This window comes from Larus michahellis, chromosome 5 (assembly GCF_964199755.1).
Source record: "Larus michahellis chromosome 5, bLarMic1.1, whole genome shotgun sequence".
Taxonomy (NCBI): Eukaryota; Metazoa; Chordata; class Aves; order Charadriiformes; family Laridae; genus Larus; species Larus michahellis.
In genome coordinates this window covers 73,689,824-73,711,011 of record NC_133900.1, presented here as the reverse complement: position 1 = coordinate 73,711,011, position 21,188 = coordinate 73,689,824, and the positions used below count along the sequence as shown (strand labels likewise).

Genomic DNA, 21,188 nt, shown 5'->3' with positions numbered 1-21,188 from the left:
CTTCTGTTTATGGAGCTCTGGACACAGATGTCCTTCTTTACTGCTCTTTATACAACTGAACAAAAATCTAATCCTCTGTTTCAACCAGGAGAGTGACATTTGCTCAGACGTAGACTGCTTATTCATTTGGCTTGGTTCTGATGTTCAGACTGTCTGGAACATATTCTGTTGATTTCTGTCATTTTTTGAAGGAAATTGAGCAGTTAGACTGGTGATAAACAGCAAACATAGCAAACCTGTGCAGATCCCAAAAGAAGTCAAATCCATCAACACTGTTCTGTGGGAAATGACTCTGTGAATGTTCAAACAGAAAAAGCATGAAGTATTCCAGAAAGACACACTCTGAAGGACAAGAAGATTCTTTCTAGAGATCATGTGGGGGGAAGAACACAAGTTTGTTCTTCATTTTCCCACACTTGCAGAACTGTTCACTACCCAAACTGAACAAAGATGCTCTAAACTAACTAATATAGTTGAGCCTTCAGACAGAGAACTCTGGGAGATCAGATAAATGAAAGAGCCGTGAGTAAAAGTGACTTTGGATGTAGAGAAGCTAAAGAATTATACTTCTCCTGTCAAAAAATGATGAAACGTTCTTTCCGTGTTTTCTTCACTCTCTTTTTGCTGGGACACAAAACCTTCAATCTCTATCATATAAACCAGATGTTCATCAGCAGTGTAAAATCAGTATGGTAGGTCAGGAACAGTGTTGCCAATATAAAATAATAGCGGGGTGTTTTTTTTTTTCTTTTTTGGTGTCTCTTAACTGCTCTATAAAAGGTTCTTTATCATGTGCACTGGTTTTCAAAACTTCAGAATGTGTGCAACTATCTCTTCCCCGTTACAAAGGTCTGACCACCTGCTCAGTAGGAAATACATTTTAGAGAAAATTATGTCATGTACTGCATGTGAATTTTTTGTAGAGTCCAGCTACTTCTTGACTGTTCCCTAGTAGATATAGCAATACGGTATTTGTTTGCTTGCTTGAAGGTAGTTACCATGAATCATGCTATCCACATTTATTCTTGATGTACAAGCAGCACCTTCTCTTAACCACGTTAAAGGCATCAGAGGAGACCAGACAATTCACATCACAGCAGCTTAACAGATTTAGTTGTAGCATGGTTCTTAATGAACTCTTTATATTCGTGTAAACGTCTGATATACTTCTACAGGAACTCTGTCATGGATGAAAGTTAGCTGAACAGTCATTAACTGAGACAACGCAAAGAGGGTCACCTTGTACCTTGGGAAGGGAATGCTTGCAGTTACTGTAGCAAGGATGTGACAGTCTCATGGAATGCATTAAAACTTATCTCATTGTACATTAGGGAGAAAGCATGGTTAGAACCGGGCAACGATCATTAGGACTTTTACATTCTACTTCTCCTGCTTGTTCGATGTATGACAAGCTCTTCAGCTTATTACCTGCAAAAATCAATGTGTGACAACATATCTGATGACAAATGGGAGAGCCATGAGAATGAATGCTTCAATTAATCCTTCTGTAAAAGTTGCTATAGGAGCTCACTACAATATTATTGAACTACCAAGTAGCTATAAAACAGTGCAGTTTAAAGAGCTGAACAGATGAGGACCAACTATTCAGGGGAAATAACAGAAAGGTTGACTTCAAGGCTGTGTAAGTCTCAATTCATTAATTGAGTAAAGTATTTTACAATAGTTTAGTATATTTGAAGAACCCACTACAACTAGACAAGCTGCTTGAGCAGACAGTTATTACCGATGGTATTCACAGAATTCACAACAGTTCTGTGGCATATATTTCAGTTGTTTATCTGATGACTGGATTTACTTGGACATACAGATCAGCCTATTGACTTGGCAGGCAGTCTACATCATGACAAATTCTCAGCTAATGCACCTCCTTCATAGCCTAGGTATAGAGTGTTGGTTTTTTTTTTTTTTAAATCCTTACTCTTATTTAAGCACTGAGACCAGAACAGAAAATTCAACCCTGCCTGTAGGTACCAGGATTTGGAATAGCTGCCTCTGTCATTCCAGAAATAAGGTTTCATGCGCCTGAGGAGAGCCAAGGGATGAGACAACTCCCTCTATTACTGCCAGGGTGAGACTGATTGAATGGAGCGCCGGGGGAGTCGAACCAGATTCTCGTGTCAGGAGGAGCTCACGCGATGAGGGCATTGCTCTCACCTTCAGCAACTAAACTGCCCTATAGACAACAGAAGCTCTGAACTAGCATCTTCTGGTAAACATTTCTGTCTGTGAAGCCACAGAATGGTAGCTCTTACTAAACAAAGGAAAAAATAATCTAGAAGACAACAGTTTAAAAGAGAAGGTGAGCAATTCACAGGTTGTTGCAACGTTAAGCATTTCAAGGCTGTGTTTCTCAGAAAAAGTACTAAAGCATTATTTTGACTAGGTAGAAAAATTTTTCTTCAGCTGAGATATTGATCCCCTCATTTCTGCAGTGATGGATGAAATTATTGATCACTGTCCAAAAGACTATCTAACAGTCTCTAGCAACACAATAAAGACCTTGACTTCAACAAGAACACTCTAGACATGGGTATATACAAGTAAGCACTTGTGATATGGGAAAGCCCCTTTCAGATTGACTCAGAATGGAGACTGTTTTTTCCATATTTTGCCTCAAAGAATGGGCTACTGGCTATACCTGGGAATGGCCACTTCCTTCCACTGCAAGGGATGTGGCATTTTAGGAAATTAAAACACCTCCATACTTCTTTGACCAGTCTTAGTTGAGCTGCCCCCCAGGACATTAGTTAAAGAATCTAGCATGCAACTTTCCTTAATTAAAAACCAGAAAGCTCAAATTATAGTTTCCCAGGCACTGCGCAAGGGTTGAAATGGAGGAGGAAGTTGCATGTTGGATCCACCAAAGCTAAGCAGAAATGATGCATGCTGGTGTAATGCAATTAATGCCCTGTGACATTGCCACTGGAAACCATCACATCCACTCCCCTCCAAATTAACAGTATTTCAGGTGCTGAGACTTTACAAGATAAACACTGGACCTTTCAGAGCAGGTATTTTGGTGAAAGAAATTTTGGTGAAAGCAGAAATCCTGTTAAAAAGTGGTAGGAAGAGTGTGGAGCTGGAATGGATCTGTTCTTTGACTATTTTGATAAGGTCTATGTTCTGTTTTCTCTGCCTCATCTGCATAGTCCTACCATGTTCCTCCCTGGAAGTTCAATACAAGGACAGAAACTCCAGGAGCTGAAACTTGCAAAACATTGTCTTTGTGTGGTATTAGCACTCCCCAGAGCCTGGTATGCTACACACAATGTTGCAAATCTCCTTTCCTCCCCATTCTGCCAAGTATATTCATAAACAAACATAACAGTTACACACAAACGAGAACTGTGTATGTATAACAAACAACAGAAAAAACTAAACATGAAAATAAGAACAATCTTTGAAAAGATTGTTTTAAATGACAGCTATTAACTAATACACCAAGGAAAAATCCCCACTCCTGGGTAAGTTACTTTGGACAGGCAAATATCACCTTTTTTGACTGAAATAAACTGCTGATCAGGATGGAAATGCAAAGTTTCTAGCTTCTTTTAACTAAATAGGTGTTCCCTTATGGAAAGAAAGCATCTTAGATTTTCATATGAAACCAAACATAAGAAAAGAGAGTGAGAGCAAAATGCCCACGGTGCGTACTAATCCAACATGATTTTGTAAAACGTTCAAACTTGTAACTGATTTTTCGTTTTCTTCTGGGAAAAGGCTGTCAAACGAGGCAAGCACTATACAGACACATTTTTGCTCTTTAAGCCTGCATGTCTATTAACATTCCTTCCAGCAGCAGAACTGAAATCAAACGCAGTGTGTTTCACACCTGTAGCTAGGAGACTTTTCTGGTTTTGATAGCTGGATAGACAACGTCCTTATGATCTGCAATGCTGGGTTGTGGGTTGGTTTTTTTTCCTTCTACAAGAAAGAGAGCGTTTTCTAGAAGCTCCGTTTTCTTTTTGCACCTTTTACTCAACACTCGCTTGCAAAGCGAAATGCCTTAACTCTTTAGATCATTTAACATCAAAAAATGCCCATCTGTCCAGCTGAAGAAACAGCTCAAGAAACTCCCACGTTCCTGCAGACAGCTGTTGACTATGCAAAGGGCAAACCAGTGCGAGCGGAACCCAGAACCTCAAACCGCCAGCAGGTATTTCGATAGAGGCAGGGAGCGCTTCTGGAGCGCCAGCTCAGCCATGCAAACCTTATCTCAACAAGGCAAATAACTTTTCCTAGCAACCGCGATGCGCTCGGCTATTTCACAGCCTTCGCTGCCGCTCGGCAGGCAGCTCCCTCTGCGGCCGGGCAGGTGACACACGGCCGGTCCCCGCGGGGCGGGGGGGGGGAACAACCGTGGAGCCGGCGGCAGCGCCCTCCGTCCCGGCCATCCCCTCGGGTCACTCACCATGTTGACTTCCGACACCACGTCGATGCTGGCGATCTCTATCCGCATGCCCACATCCACGGGCGCACCTGCCGGGAGTGGGAGGCGGCGTTAGACGGCGGGAGGCGACCGGGCCGGGGGTCGGGGGGGGACTGGGACGCGGGTCGGGGAACAGCGGGCGCCTCACCTCCGAAGTCGGGCCGGAGGCGGATGTCGTAGCCCTGCAGCAGCCTGTCCACCGTCTCCTTCACGTAGGACATGTTGCTGGGCCCGTCGGCGCTGCGGGAAAGGAGCACAGGCGGGTTAAGGGAGGCGGTTACGGGAGGCGGCCCCTCCGCGGCCCGGCGGCGCTCACCTGCGCGCCGCGCACGCCACGGCCAGCACCAGCGGCAGCGACAGGGCCCGCGGGCCGTCCCGCCCGGCCACCGCCGCCCGCCCCATGCCGGCCCCAGCCGCGCCGCCGCCCGCCTGGCCGGGGAAGAGCCGCGGACTGCAACTTGGTGCGGAGCGGTGCAACGATTCCCCTCGCAGCGCCACGCATGCGCGGAGCGGGGCGCCGCGGCCCCCCGGGGAAGCACCGCTGGCCGCCGCGGCCCCTCTGAGGCGGACCGGACCCGACCGGATGGGGTCGGATGGGAGCGGACCCCGCCCGCCGCCGAGGCGCTGAGGGAGGTGGCGCGGCAACAGGTGCCGGCGGCGCGGCCAAGCGGCCGGGTGGGCACAGAGGGACCCAGAGCGGGACCCAGGGCCGGACCGAGAGCCCCTGGGCTGCCGCGAGGGGCCGCCATGGCCGGGTGCGCCCGGCGGGGCGTGAACTTCTCCTCAAGAGACAATAAATAATGGTTGAGGGCACCTCTCTGTGAAAATTCACACTGACAGGCTCGGAGGTTAGCGATGATGTAAAAGGGAGTTGGCAAATGCGGAAGAAATGACACGTTTTGGTGCAAATAGTATTTTGTCCAGCTGGGGAGGCTTGAGGCCGCACTGTGCCTGCATCCATCGTGCTGCTCCTCAGGCGGGTTTGTCGCGGGAGGTGCCCCACAGGCCTGTCTGCTGTGGTGTGCGTGGGAGACCGCAGCTTTTTATCAGCTGGGTTATCAAACATTGGAACAGGCAGCCCAAGGAAGCAGTGGAGTCGCCATCCCTGGAGGTATTTAAGAGGTAGACATGGTGCAGAGGGACATGGTTTAGTGGTGGACTTGGCAGTGGTAGGTTGGTGGTTGGACTCGATGATCTGAAAGGTTCCTTCCAACCTGGACGATTCTGTGATTCTACGATTCTATATTTTTAGTTGCTACTTTTCAACCAAAGTAATTGGTCTTGTGTTTAGAAGGGGATTTTTTAAAAAAAAAAGATTCTATGAATTGATGCTCTAACGTGGCCTGACCTCTTAGGGGCAATATTACACACTGACTAATCGGGGCCCTGTGAACAATTTATGACTTTGTCAGTGCCACTCTGTTTCCCTGCACCGTGGCTCAGCAGAGACAACATTTATCTCTTTCAAATTCAGCCCCCTCATCTGTGCACTGTACAATCCTGTGCATATTGACCTTGGAATATGCATTTGAGGCTCTTACAGTGTCCTGAAGGCTTATTTCTGAGGAAATCCAGACTTTTGGTGATGCTTTTGTGGTTGAAATATGCCATGATATTTGAGAAATACAGGAATATTGAAATACATTGTTTCTGACACAAATTGTAATGGTAATTTTTAACGTTTTAACTATGTATATTTCTATGCAAATCTGTCACTCGAGGAGAAGGAGCCCAGTGTGCTTCCTGAGAGATTACAAGAGCCTCTCACCCTCACAGGTACTTCTTGTAACCTTGACAATACAAGTTTGTGAAAATTATTATTTTACTAGTAGTTTATTACAGTATAATGAATACTTTCAATTGGCTTTGAGGACTTACACACTGAACATACCTTTCTTTTCCTCTTATTTTAGTCCGTCCTTTCTGAAAAATGTGATTTCCAAGCTCAACTCAACTTTAGCATTGCTGTTTGGAAAAAGGTTTTTAAAATTTACTAGTCACAATTAATATATTTTAGTAGCGTTCAATTATAATTGGTGCTGCTTGGGTATAGCAGCTCATAGAAGTCCACCAAAAGGTATCTTTTTGTTCAGAGTTGTGTCAAATATAGCCATAATAAAGTTACCTGGTTCCTCTGAAGTACTGGATTACGATTTTTCATGGGACTATAGAGTTCCATTTTACCCCTTTAGAGGATAAATCCCCTTTAGAGTCCCATGGTGTGCAGGACTATATCCTGTAGATAATTTTAGCCTTTTCATAAGCCATGTGAAAGTCAGATATGCCTGTATCAAAGCGAGACCACTGCTCTCTCTGGCTTGCCAAAATCTGTTTTAAGGCACAAGTGCAGGGGTTTATTCTATATGTATTCATTTTCTGTACATTTCAGGGCAGTTTTAGTCTGGCCTAACTGTAGTCCAGTCCCTGGACTGAGTGCCCATTGCTGGTTGAAATGCTTTAGGTGCATTTCTGGAGCTTATCATCTGGTCGGAGCTAAGCCTACCCTGCAGGTCTCCTGCTGTTAGGGATGCCTCAGCCCAACAAGTGTACTGCCAAGGAGGGTGACGATGTTCTCCTTGGCAAGTCCATTCCTCTGAGAGGTTTCCCAGCTGAGCTGTCCTGGCTTCTGCAGACCAGTGTCCAGCTTCCTCCACTGAGCATCCCAAAAATGAGACTACTTGTGCCATTGACTGTTTCCCGAAGGTGGCATGCTGTGGAAATTCAACTGCATTTTGTTCAGCTTGATCACTGCAGACATCTGAGCTCCAAACTGGGATTTTGAAGCAACTGCAAATATCCCACTGTGTGGAGATAATGCTGAAAAGATCCCACAGCAGTTAGGGTTGGGAACAAAGAGGTCTATACGGTACTTTCAATAACTGCAAAAGGGAGGAGCTGCATGGCATGACACTTCCACAGCAGGGCTGGTAAGAAGAATCCTTTTTGCCCCACGGGGTGGATGATGGGAACATGAGTGGGACCTGTTTTCCATTGCTTCCAGGACTGAAAAAGATAAATTACTAACAGCAGGACTTCCAGTCTGCCACGTTACCAACTGAAATGCTCAATAGTTTTATCTGAAGTTTAAGGACTATTGAAGTTCTGCTTTCTTTGCAGAAAATCTTTTTCTAGGAAAATATAGCATGCTTTTCCAGGCCACCAGTGTGGAAGAATCTTGTCATAATTTTGATAAAAATACTCCTTGTGACATAATTGTTGTTTTGGGCAGCTGTTTTAACAACGCCTTTTTACAAAGAACAGGTGACATCCAAAATGAGTGACCATGGCAAAGAGGCTAACTTTCAAAGCCCAAATAGCATCACTATTGTTCACAGACATTTTCTAAAAGCTTTTACAGGTGATGAGACATCTCGTGGTGTGATTTACGAGTGTGGCTTACAAACTGCAGCTTCTTCTGCAGTCAATAAACTTGATTCAAAATACACTAGTGTGTCTTTCCATCCCCTCCAGTGGGGTTTGCTCACTCACTCAGGCTGGGTGAAACCTGATGGGCCCCCAACGTGGCTTTTAGGCATCTTGGAATTTGCTGAGCGCCCCAGAATTTAGGCACATAAGTAGGTATGCTGCTTTGCAGTTTTGGAAATCAGGCTGCTTACTGCCTAAAAAAACCTAGGAGATTAATTTGGAGACTTTTGCCACTAGTTTGCAATATTATTAAAGAAAAACAGACTTCTGTGGTGGCTTCAGTTTCTGCTCTTATGGTCTTTTCTTATGGTTATTTGCTCGTATTTGTTGTTCAGTGATCTCTTTTCTTTAAACCATTGCTAGTGATAGCGCCAAATTCCTTTCCCACTCATTTCTATGCTGTCTATGAGATAGACATCCATCTTGTAAATAAGTATTTTCTAGGCTGTGTTAATGAAGGCAGACTTTTTGGGTGGAGAATAGTTTCATCTTGATTAAACATATATAAACAATAGTAAACTAAAACAATTGAAATTGACTAGTTCTAACATAGTAGCCATGACTTTTTTTTTTTTTTTTATATTCTGAGGCATGTCGAATGCTTACTAGAGGAAAGACAAATAATATAATTGCAAAGCATGATTCATAAAGCCATCCTGGTCCAATTGCATGCTCATTTTTCATCATCATGCATAAACTTTCAGGAGGGAATCTTTTTTTTTTTACACAAAGTAATGTTTCCAGTTTATTAAAGATCTTTTTTGCAATGCTCATTTTCATTTGGATTTAGAAAGGGTACACAGAAGGCCTGCTCAGACAACGTTGGCTACTTAAAAAGAATGCAATATCACTGAAAAAAGGGAAATTCTTCTTGTTTCCCACTGGGTAACATCTGTAGGAAGGAAGACTACAACTTTTAATGAAAATAGGGGAAAGAAATTGCAGAAGTGGTGACTATGCATCTCTCTCTAGTGGTACTTTGTGCCTTGTTAAATGTGGAATGGGGGAAGACTTGTCTTTGTGATTCTGCTCAAAACAGAGAAGGGGAGCTGTATGCCACACACTGCGCTCTTTGTATGTGGAGGTGATGACTGAAAATGCTGGTATTTGTAATACTGACTGATTTGAGTATTTGGAAGTAGGGACTTGCAGACGCAGACTCAATAATCTAAGTGTCCAACTGGACTTGCAGTTTTCCAGTCAGTGGGGAGAACTATTGTGGGAACAGGTACACTGGCCAGAAGCAGGACTGGTGTTAAGTGTGAAAGCAGCATCATTAATTAGCAAAATTGTATTACAGTGTAACACCGTGCCCAGAAAATGGAATGGGAAACAGCTCAGGATCTTCAGATTATTCATTGCCGGACATCTGTACCCTGCTGGTTGCTTGGCTGTGTGGCTTGTCAGACTGCATACACCCCAGGTAAAAGAAAAATGAGAATTAGGATGCATATACATTTTTTCTTAGTTGGCACTGAGCAGGTGATATTTTGCAGTAACTATACTGATGAGGTATATTCAAAATTTTAGATCAGATTTTCAAATTTGTAAAAATTAGGCTAAATGGTTGGGTTTGAAAACTATGAAGTGAAACCTAGGAACTCTGAACTACATTTGCGAAAAAAAAAACCCACCAAAAAAACCCCAAATAAACAACCTCTTTTAATATTTATACTTAGAGATTTATTTATACTTATATAGAGACTTATTTATACTTATGTAGGTAATTAAATATGTCACATATTTCATCTGCTTAGTGATAATGCTATTGTCATTTTATACCTACAGTAATCCCTTGAGTCAAATGCAGCTTGTGAGCTATCTTCTCGGATGGCAGAAAATGGCAAGCTGGAGATAATTTTAGTGTGCTTTGGGGATTTCAGTGCACTGGGAAACTGTGCAAGCTATCGAGAAGAGCTGTGGAGTGTCACGCTGAACTTGCGTGTTATCGTGGCATCTGTAGATGGTGGGATGCTGCCCCGCGCTGAGGAGACCACCTCGCCCGTTCCTTTGGCTCTCTCAGTAAGCCTCCATACCCTCGCCCTTCCCTCCGGAAATAAAATAGGTACAGCTCTAAACTCATGCCCTCTTTGTGCCCCATTTTTATCGCCTCTCTTTATATGCTGTAAAGGTCAATTCAGATCTTCAGATCAGTGCAGGTACTACTTGCTTTTAAGAGCTGTAAAACACTTAGGACAGTGCTTTTAAAGCATTAATACTAAAGTCAAAACTGTGAATTGAAGTTATTCACCTTTAATAATCAAAGTGAGAAGAGAATCTATAGTAAGACCTATAGGATTCTTTCTGTTCTTGTTGTGGTTTGGGCTGGACTGGCCACTGAAACCAACGACAGATGCTCTCCCTCACTTATCTCTCCAAGGAGAGGAGGGACGGAGAGAAAGAGAGTTTATGAGTTTAGAAAAAGTAACAAACTAATGAAATATTAATAATAAGATAAAAAGAAAATAATGAAATATATACAAGATATACAAAACCATGTCAGGCTCCCAGGATGACGATCATGTCACGGGCAGGCACTGGGAAAGTCCTAGTCTGGACTCGGCGATGGAACTGGATTCTGGATCTGGAGCCAAGAGTGCACGGGTTGGGATCAAAGGCAGGTGCGACCCCTCTATGTTTTTCTGCTTCTGACCTTCCAATGTGGCAAATAACAAAGTTAGATGACCTTGGTTGTTATAGCAATAAGTATAAGCAGGAGCCTCTCTGCATACCATTCCATGTCATAAATTAGAAACAATCGGGTCTTATCTCTCTGGTCGTGAAGCGTCTGGACAATATGACACTATGCTGTTAATTTCAAAGAGTTCAGGTAGTTAGAAGAGGCATAGCTGCAAAGTAAAATTACTGAACAGAAAGTTGGTTCTGTTTTACCTCAAACCAGGACAGTGCTATAATATCTACAGCCAGAAAAATTTAGTGAGTCTTTAATCATGTCAGATAAACATCTGTAACACTCATTTGAAATGCCTTTTTAGATCACTCAGCCTTGTGTCTACACCACTCAACCAACAGCCTTAACATTACAGAATTTGCTTCCTCTCAAGGCATGTGAGTCCAGCACCGCATGCCTAATGAGAGGAACCCCCCTGGCAGTACATTTTCTTTGTCCTGCCCCTTGCTACCTGTGGGGAGCAGCTCTGCTGACCTTCCAAGTCCTTCATCCCAGGTGTGGGAGACTCACAAGCTCCGTCTGCTTCTGATGCTAGCTCAAGAGAAGTAGTAGAGGCTGAAGGTTAAGGTCTTTGTGCCAGATGCTACAGAGATTATCAAAAAAGACAATCCCAGCTTCAGAGAACAAACCATCCAGGATAAGGTAGGAAGACATTCAACAAGTGTTGAGACAGTCATGAAGAAGGTGAAGGCAGCAATTTGTCTGCATTTGCATAGTTTAATGGCCTCAGTGGACATATTGACAACAGGTAGCCAGTAGTCTTAACTGTTGCTGAAAAAAGGCAGGCAGTTGTAGACAGCACTGCAGAGGCTGGTTTTAAGGAGGTGTTTAAAGAACAGAGACACATGAAGTGTGATATTGTTACGATTCCTGTTAAAAGGTATTTCAGGTACTTCCCTTTATACTGGTCCTAACAACTGAGGTTTGTTAGTGCTGGTGAGATGAGTGAAGCTGGACAGAAAGAGTTAATGCCTGATGTATTATCCTGTAGATACTGAGCACACATATACCTTTCCATTGCAAGCAGCTCCTTTGATTTTAACAGGCTGATGCATACCATGGCTAGTTGTGTGTATATTTGTAGGACTGAGACCTTTGCTTCTATGTTTTTTAGGCCTGGTCCTGTCTTTATTTATAAGGGGATTCTTTTTTTGGAATAAGAAATGAAACGCTGTTACTGGAACGGCCCAGAAATTATTTTTCTGATAAATGGAGTTAATTTTCTCCAGCTTTGCCTTTTCATTGTTTTCTGAAGCAGCTCACTGCAAAACCCTATTTAAACTGTCAGGCTAAATAAGTCCTTTTAAAAGTCATGAGTAGAGAAATACGAGTAGTATTGTCATACTCTGAAGTATTTTACCATACTGAACCACTAGAATGCAATGTGCCTCTTTGTCCCATTTCAGTGATGTGATGCACTCGCTATGTACGCTTATGAATCTGAGTCACGTAAATAAGAGCCTAGCTTGTTTGCTTCTAGCAGTAAAGAGACAGAATGGCTGAATTCAGTCACACAAGCAACTTTTCTGGAGATATTTTCACATAAGCATGTTGATCAAAGTGCTCCTTCATCAGGAAGAAGAAAGAAAATACTTAATCAAAATGAACTTTTCTTTTATGAAAAGATAGATTTCTGCATTATTTACTCTCAAGAAATTTAAAATTAAAAGATGCTTCTTTCAAAGCCCTGAGCAAGCTGATCTATCTTTGAGGCTAGTGCAGCTCAGAGCAGGAGCTGAGCTTGGCTCTGAAGTTGAGCAGGAGGTAGGCGAGGTAACTTCCACTTCTAATTTCAAGTGTGCTGTGATCTTGTTACTCTAAAGGGTGGTGACATCGCTGTCTGCCTCTACGTATGGTTTGCAATTCTTCCATGGAAACTGTAGTTCCAGTTCCTTTGTTGTCTCCGGTAGCCGCTGCTCACTTGCTGTGCTACATTACTGGGGAGATTGAAGGTCCTAACTAGATTTTCCTCAAAGCTACTTTTACATTAAAAGTTTCGGGTTTTTTAATTCACTGTGATTTGGGATGAAAATTTGTGCTAAACACTGGCCTTTTCCATTGGCCGGTGCTTCCAGTTTTAAGATTAGATCTACCCGAAAATGTCCTTCATGCATTGGAGACCCAGCCTCCAAATGGCATACTCCTCAAACAGCCAACTTCAGTAAGAAAATAAACAAGACATTTTGATTGAGATTGTATAATACTTGTTTTTTTAAGAGATCGTGCTTGTATATGGTAAGACTCTAAAGAGTAAAAGCCAGAACAGAGTGAAGAACTGTCACTGCAAATAGAAACTATTCTCTATCCTCTTGCTGTTGCACCTGCCTCACAAAAGGTTGGCATTTAGTATTTTCCACTCATTACCAAGGTTGTCTGCTGCCTCCAAGGACAAAGGCGACAAGAATGACAATTTGCATTATATTTCAAGAATACGTTTACAAAATATTTCACCTCTCACATTTAAAAGTGAGTATTAGAAAAACAGTAAAATATAACAGTAAAAGCTGCCAGACCGAAAACTTACGGACTGATTTAGGAAGAAATTCTTTACTGTGAGGGTGGTGAGGCACTGGAACAGGTTGCCCAGGGAAGCTCTGGATACCCTATCCATGGAAGTTTTCAAGGCCAGGCTGGATGGGGCTTTGAGCAACCTGGTCTAGTGGGAGGTGTCCCTGCCCATGGCAGGGGGTTGGAACTAGATGATCTTTGGGGTCCCTTCCAACCCAAACCATTCTATGATTCTATGATCCTATGATTTCTTTGCTGATGGCAAATTCCTTTGAAATTCTCTTGAGTAGATTTACAGCCATGAAAATGACAGCATTAGATATGTATCGCCATGTATAGTCATACCTACGCTGGGAGAAAACAAAGTGGGCTTGATTTTAACAAATGCAATAGTCCTACACAACATCTGCTTGCACACTCCTTTCTTGTCTCAGGAGCACATTTGATGAGTGATGCTTCTTGCTTGCTGAAATAAAGAGCACATGTGAATCTCTTCAACTGGGAGTCACTTTGTCAACAGGGAGGTGTAAGACAACAAGTAATTTTACTTATCTCTTTAATTGATGCAGGGGTGCAGGTCTAAAATCCATGATTTATATATGTCGTGTGGGCTGGCAGCAGTCACTGGAAGCAGTCCATAAACTGAGAAATAGATTACGCCCTGTCATTTGTGCTGTTTTTAGCTAGTTGAAAAAGAATCCTAAAATAAAGGCTACAATAAGTGCAAAGATAAGAATTGGAAGAAAAAAAGAAATTGAACAATAAGAAAGAGAACTGGCAAAGATGTGAGATAGAGGTTCCTCGGCCAGACCACAAAACTGGGATGTTACTAGTTGTGCAGCCCCTGTTGGTATCTCTCCCCACTGCAGTGTTGGGCACAGGGGCATGGAGGTGGTTCCAGGGATAACTGCTCTGAGAAGAGGCCCATGGGAGGGATGATTGAGCAGCAGGGGTTATTGGTGCATGCATTTTGGAAAAGACTGAAGTGTTTGTGGCTGCCTTCAAATCCACCTCGGAGGGCAAAATCATCCTGACTGCTCTTTTAGGGCAATCGGCAGAACTTGAGTGCTCAGGAAGCAGTAAAGGGTGAGATAAGGGGTGGGGGAACATCCCCTTGTTCCCCTGAGCAGCAGCAAGCGTTTGTGTGATGTCAGCACTGTTAGCTCCAGATATTTTCCAATACCATCTCTGGACAGAAGTGAAAGAGGTTGAAAGAAGGCTTAGTTTCATGGACAGAAGAGGCCAAAAGAAGAAATATCAAGAATATATCTAATTTTCTAATTTGGAAGCACTTCCCTCTCATCTCTTCCTACTGTGAGGGATGATTTTTGGATCCTTCCCATGAATTAACTTCTCTTTCTTAACTTCTCTTTTGTGTCTTCCTTTGTCTTGCCAAGTGTCTTCTTAAGTGACTCATTCCTTGGTTCAGAGAGTTTCTCTCCCTTCACCTAGCACATTAAGGCTTAATTTTTTCATTTCAGCTTCTGGACATTGTCAAGATTTTCACTTCAGAACGTCTGTATTATGTGTTTCAGTATTGTCTCTGTATTAGACCAGTCTGACGGGCCGGCCACAGGAGTGGTGGCCAAATTCCTGTCCACCTCCCTTTGATGAAAGCAAAATATCACCTGCCCGTCTGTCAGATGGGGAACTGAGGAATTAGAATATTTGTATAATAGGATAAAAACAATAACAATGAGGCCATAAGAAAACAAAGTATTATAAATATAGAGAAAAACCCAACACCATAGGAACTCAGATTGAAAAACGCTTTCTGGTTCTGATCCAGAATCCCCAGGGTGACTGACAGGTTTTTAGTTTACTTCAGTGAGTTTTGGTACAGGACCTAAATGACCCTGATGTCTAAATCATCCGTAAGTCAGGGTAGATTGGTACTTCATCTTTTTGGGCTGTGAGCTGAACCGTGCAGCAGGGAGAAGAGCATGTATTGCTCTGGAGTAATAAGACAGGGAAGACACAGATGGTTTTCCATGAGATAAGAAAGAGTGCTCATGAGTGCAGACCTTATCCATCCTTTTAAAACCATTCATCTTGTGAAGCCTGCCTCCTGGAATTCTGTATTTGTCTCTGTAAAATACTCCACTTCCTTTTTGTCCCCTGGGTTTTCCACCCACTCATTTTCCCCATCAGCAGTGGAAGTCTTTAATTTCTCATCTCTAAGTGGGCTCAGAGGTCAGGGAGGTGACTGCGAAGGCCTGTTCGTGTAGACAGCGTATTGGCTTAAGGAGTGTTTATTTCTCAGATAGTGTTAATCTCATGTACTCTGATGCCTGTGTCCAGCACAGAAATATTTAGAAAGCCGATTATGTATTAAACATCCAAAATGAGACACAAAGTTGACAAAATGTCTAAACTAACGGGGACATGAGTATCGGTTAAATACTGACCTATTTGATAATAATACTTCGTACTTATATACTTTACATTTTTAAGCCACTGTGATAATTTGAACTAATTAATACTTCAAATATTCCTGTAACATATGTAAGTCTCCTCCACAATTTACAGAACAGGAAATTCAGACACAAAGGTCTGGGAATCAAAATTTTAAATGCAGATTTGGGTATTTGGCGTCCGCAAGATCTGGGTCACTCTTACTTATAAAAGCCTTCATACACGTTTATGCACTTAATATTAGCTGCTCCTGTTGGGAAGACTTGGCCTAAATGACTAATCCAAGGGCACAGAAATCAGTGGCAGAGCTGAAGAGTCCATCTTCTTTAAATGCAAAAAGCAACTGAGCCATAAAACTATTTCTAAGTGTATTAGGCTTTTTGAATTTTGTAATTACAGTAATTAATGTATTTTATTTCATGCTGTTCTTGAAATCTAGTGCATAAGACAAGAGATGCTGTAGCTGCACTGGATCAACCCCATGGTGTATCCAGACTAGCAGCACCCTGTGTGACTGTGGCTAAGAGGTTATATTTGTATTGTTGCGAAATACTTAGGCTGGACTTGTCTTCTTAAGGTACTTTCTTCTTAGGTGATACCAGTTATCTGTTGATCACACGCTTAGGTAAAAGCAAAAGGGTATTGTACTTAATTTACTCAGTGTTAAGAGCAGACTACTCTCCTTCATAAGAAATACTCCAAGAAGATTGAAAAGGGTGAGGACCTCCTCAGAGGTCCACCACCTGATCTAACTTTGAGGCTAACTGTACTTTGAGCAGGAGATTGGACCAATGTCTTCCAAAAGTCCCTTTGGAGCTGAATTACAGTTGCCCTTTGATGAAACCACTGGGAGGAAAGGGAAAGAGACTGTACAGTGGAGAGCACGGACTGCATGAGAAGATTGTTAGCTCCCCATATAGCTGTAGAATGGGATTATCTTCCTCTTGCTTACCACAGAGGACACAGGACCCCTGCTAGGATACCACTTACAAGATCCTCTCTGGATAAGTAGTGAAGGAGATCTGGGAGCTAGTTATTAAAAATAGTTAACAAGATACCTTATCTTGCAAAATGGTCTCAGCTGCTGTTGCTGTCAGTGGGAGGGAACAGGGCACTACGCTTGACAAGCCTGTTGCAAATGATATTCAGGTACAACTTAAATTACTTGATGAAATGCTAAAGTACCACCAGATGCTTCTTCATTTTCTCTTCCCTACATGCTCATTTTGTCAGTGTTTTCTGGGCCTGATGCCCCTGTTATGATGCCTGTAAGACAAAACCAGCCTCCTTGTGCTGCCCACTGCTGCTGCAGCACCCTTTCCTTTCTGGTGATGATGTGAAAATTCCCCTCAGTAACTTTTTGAGATGTATAATGCCAGTCCATGTAACAACCACCAGATGGTAATGAAGAGCAGACTGGTTGCGTGTCTTCTGCAGATTAAGTGTATTACCTCAATGGCAAGTTTTGCCTTTGCGAGCAGAGTTTACAAGTACATCTCTAACTGCCAGTTTGCTCAGTGGTTTAGAGACCCCTGGGACGCTGCAAAAGTCTGTTTGGCATCTCTATTTGCATTAAGAAGTTGTTCTGTTTGCTTTTATACTAAAACATTTTAAAGGGAATATTTTCTAAGTAACACATGAATGCTGATATTATTTAGTACAGAGATATTATCATTATAAGGAAGGTTTTAACTATAGTTGGTATACAACTATACAAGCTATTCCTTGTAAGAAGGTAGGTGCAGAACACCTGTAGGTGACTGTATGCCTTGCTCCTTTTGAAATCATAATATTTCTTAAAATATCACGACCATAAAGGATGTATCTCTTCCAAGGTAGAAAGGAAGGTCTTTCTGTTAATGTGCGTGTGCTTGACATCAGGAAGGAGAGCAGCAGTGGGAAGTGAATCAAACCAAAGCAAAGTATCTCTTCTTTACTGAACATCATTGTCAGTGCAGAGGTGGTGCTGAGCACGGCTCACCCACCGCCCAGCACGGCAACGGGAGGGAAGAGCAGCATAAACAGAGCCTCATCAGTACTGCTAGCACCAGGCTTGAGAATCAGAAGTCAGCCCTACAGGGGTCATGAGATTCAGCAGTCTCAGTTTTACTCATCTGCCTGCAGGATTTTGGGTTGTTTATGCAGTACCTTGTAAAACACCTAGGTCAAATGTTCGGGTTTTTCTTCCCTGTTGTACAATCCAGACTTCGCAAACTCTCGTGCTCCCTCTTTTAAAGAAAAATAAACTCCTCCTGCCTCTGAGAGACCCAGGCAAGCCAAGCACCGTGAAGGCAGGGAGGAAATCACTAGGGCTGATGCCATGGGTTCAGTGTGAGTCAGGAGCCAGACCTATGGCTCCCGTGGCATCCTTTAATTCATTCCCCAGGCATCTGCCCATAACTGGTATACTTCTGGGATTAATAGATGTGTAATGACTGGGAACATGAAGCCTTCCAGGGAGGCAGTTTGTTGGTGCTTCTGCTCTCTCCCTCCCTCTGGAAGCAGGGGCCAGCAGCGGGATGCAGCTATCTTAAAAATAGGCAGTATAGTGTGGAGGCTCTGCCTGGGAGCAGGAACCTGAAGAAGACTGCAAGCAGGAATGCCCAGCCTTCCTCCCCTCTCCTTCTGAGCCTCGGCAGCCCCCTGCCCCTCTCCGTCCTGCCTGCCGCCTCTGAAAGCTGCAGAAGGCTTACTACTGTTGCTCGGGGCAACCAAAAATTTTGACACATTTTGCATTAAACTCTGAAGCCCTGACAGGGGAAGGCAGGGCATGGGGCAGTGGCTTCCCAGATTCCTCCCCAAGACCCTGACTGCCATGTCCTGCACCTCAATGAAACAGCCAGCCTTGTACTTCTTTTTAGAAAAATCTTTATTCTCCCCACATGAAGAGAGCTTCTTACCGTATTTGCTGGGGACGCCCATTTTAGATACAGAAATCACAAGATGTGCTTTATTCCCCACTCTGCCACTGACGAGGTGACAGTGACCTACCCTGGTTGTCCCTGCACCTCCAGGTGCTGCAGTGACGTGCCTGATTATATGAGTATGTGTGCTAGGAAAGCAGTGGGGTTAGACAAGAAATGAGAGATGGAGGCATAGGAATTCTATAACACTTCTTGCTGAGAACATTTTTTTTGCCCCAAATTGGCAGTTCCTGCAGCCAGTGCTTCCACAAACACATTTCCATTGCGGTGTGTAGAGTAGAGGTCCCCTTAAATATGAAGCTGACAGTTTACCTCCTTAAACATCCATGTGTCAATCACTAGAAGAATCCACATAAATCCTATTGCAATCAGTAACAGCAATATATGTGTGTGTGTGTGTGTCTGTATATATATATTTGTTACTCAAAGGATTTTCTTACCTTATTCCAAGCAATCAAGGACATGTGTGTTAAAATAACCATGGTACTGTAGAACAGTCTGGTAAATACCATATGTCAGAGGAAAAAATACACGGCTAAATGCATGTCGGCATCAGTTCCTGCAGTTCCGTAGGAGTTCTGGCCATGGAAGTGAAGCAAAGCTGGGCCAGCTGAAGGTTCAGTTTTACACAGAGCTTATGCTATGCTTTGACGAGACACCTGAGGTGGTGATTAGAAAACTGACCTGGGACACAGCAGACTTGAATTAAGCTCCTGTTCTGCTGCAAATTCCTTACATGGTGTTATGGTTTTGGGTTACAACTTAGGCTTTCTGCATCTAATTTCTCAGGAAAACAGGAATAATAGTACTTTATTGTGTCTAATCCTTACTTAGTCTTACCCATCTAGACTGTAAGTTCTTGAGACAAGGAGTTGCATCTGGTAACACATTTGCTACCAATGAATGCAATGGGATCCTTTTAAAACTGGAGGTAACAACTTTGTGATCAGATACTGAAATAAGAAGCTGTAAAGAAAACTACCAGAACTACAGTAGGGAGGAAAGCTGGACCGGAAGAAGAGCAGGAAAGAGCTTGAGCCATCTATATTACTGCTTCCAGAGCAGCACTTAAATTGCAGTCAATAGACCCAAAATCGAAACTGCCTAAACATAACCACATTGCTAGAGGTGCAGTCAAGGCCCACAGTAGCCTGGTGTCCCCACCAATGGAAAACGCTTCCCTGAATAGGTAGTTCAGGCTTCTCCTGAGCTCCAGATCAAAGTCTTAATAAAGCCAAGGACAAGTTCGTATTTTGTAGGTCCCCATGATCTCTTTAACATGTGTGGATGCAGGAGAGAAGGGGAGTGAAAGACCCCTTGCACCCTTGAGAAAGTGTAAGGAGGGAAGTGAAAGACCCTCTAGTTAGCTGTACAGAAAAAATTATCCGTATCTTTTCTTGGTCATCTACCAAAAATGGGGTTGGGGTATATATTCTCTAAAGAATGGATATTCAAACCCCTGACCTTTAAAAAGAACATATGTGAAGACAAGCCGTCTGATCAAGACTGTAAGAAACTCTATTGATAGGGGCAGAAACTGCAAAAAGTCCAAGAAATCAATGACTTAGCTATTCAGATAAAGAAACATTTATGTGCTTGGCAATGACCCCAGTTTTATCTCTTCTTTTCTAAGTGTTAGAGGCTTTTAACTGTGCAATATATGGTTAAGCATTAAGGATTTTCACAGTCTTTTCCGTATAAGCTTGGCTGTCTTCATGGATTTAATACCAGGACTAAATCAGGTCAAAATCAGCTGAATAATGAAATCTGCTGGGGAAAAGGATGTAACCTATAATTTGCCTATATGATCTGTAGTGTTGGTGAAATCCATAGTTTACAAAAAAACCTGGAAAGGCTAGATAATGCCTTCCACAAGAAAAGTACCTACTTTCTTTTCCTTTCCTCTTAATCTGATGGTTAAGTAGAAATGGGAAGAGTGATGAAAAAACTTTTCTGCTTCTCTGTGTTTTGTGATAAATAAAAAATGATCAAGCTATACTTGAAGATCCATAGCTTTGAATAAAACTGCTTTTTGAGGCATGGCCAGAATGTCTGCTTCATCAAAAATCATTAGGAGGATGCATCAGCATAGGGGCAGTAAAAAAAAAAAAAAAAGTCTATTTAAAATACTCAAGTGCTTTCTGAGCATATGGAGCTGGGCAAAAATAGTTCTTTTCTTACAATAGTCCACGATGGGTGAGATTTCTTCCGAGAAATCTTGGAAGAATTGCTGGTAAAAGCTGGAGAAGCTGAGAAAATGCCAAATTCAGCATTTTTAGGGACCATCAATCCATCCTGTGACCACTAAATCCTTCTTGGAATCATCACTACTTCTTTTAGAGAGATGATATAATCCAGAAATTCTTTGAAGTGATCAAAGACCATTTGAAGCAGTATTTTTAAAACCAGGATACATCTGCTGGTGAAAAAGAAGCACCCTGGGAGGTTCTGTATGTGCCTATGCTACAAATACATTACAAAAGAATCTAGAATATATCTTAAGATGTAATTTCAAAAATGTTGAAATTAGCCAGGGCAATGCATTTATCAAAAGGTATAGAGCAAGGACTCAGAAGTGATTTATCTGGCTTACAGGACTGTTAGCTGTTACTTTGAACTGTTTTATGTTCCCTTTAAGCCTAGTTTTGTAAAATTTTCAGCAATTTACAAATGATACAGTTGTTCAGATATCAAGGACAGCAGTCTCTGTTTTCAGTATTAATATTTCTTAATTCTTGATAGTCAGTGCTGGATCTAAGGGAGATATTAACCA

General features: G+C 42.6%; 1 protein-coding gene across 3 annotated transcripts in view; it reads right to left on the bottom strand.

Moving 5' to 3' along the window:
- GABRB1 (gamma-aminobutyric acid type A receptor subunit beta1) overlaps window positions 1-4,996 on the bottom strand; it is a 144,471-nt gene extending 139,475 nt beyond the window's left edge. For all 3 annotated transcript variants that reach the window (XR_012587102.1, XR_012587103.1, XM_074587966.1), the window contains exons 1-3: window positions 4,767-4,996; window positions 4,599-4,690; window positions 4,433-4,500 (exon numbers count right to left, since the gene is read on the bottom strand). Coding sequence is in view for 1 of the 3 variants with exons in the window: in XM_074587966.1 (XP_074444067.1) it covers window positions 4,433-4,500; window positions 4,599-4,690; window positions 4,767-4,852 (246 nt within the window). In the remaining 2 variants the exon portion in view is untranslated. The remainder of the gene's footprint in view (window positions 1-4,432; window positions 4,501-4,598; window positions 4,691-4,766) is intronic.
- Between the last annotated feature and the right edge of the window lie 16,192 nt (window positions 4,997-21,188).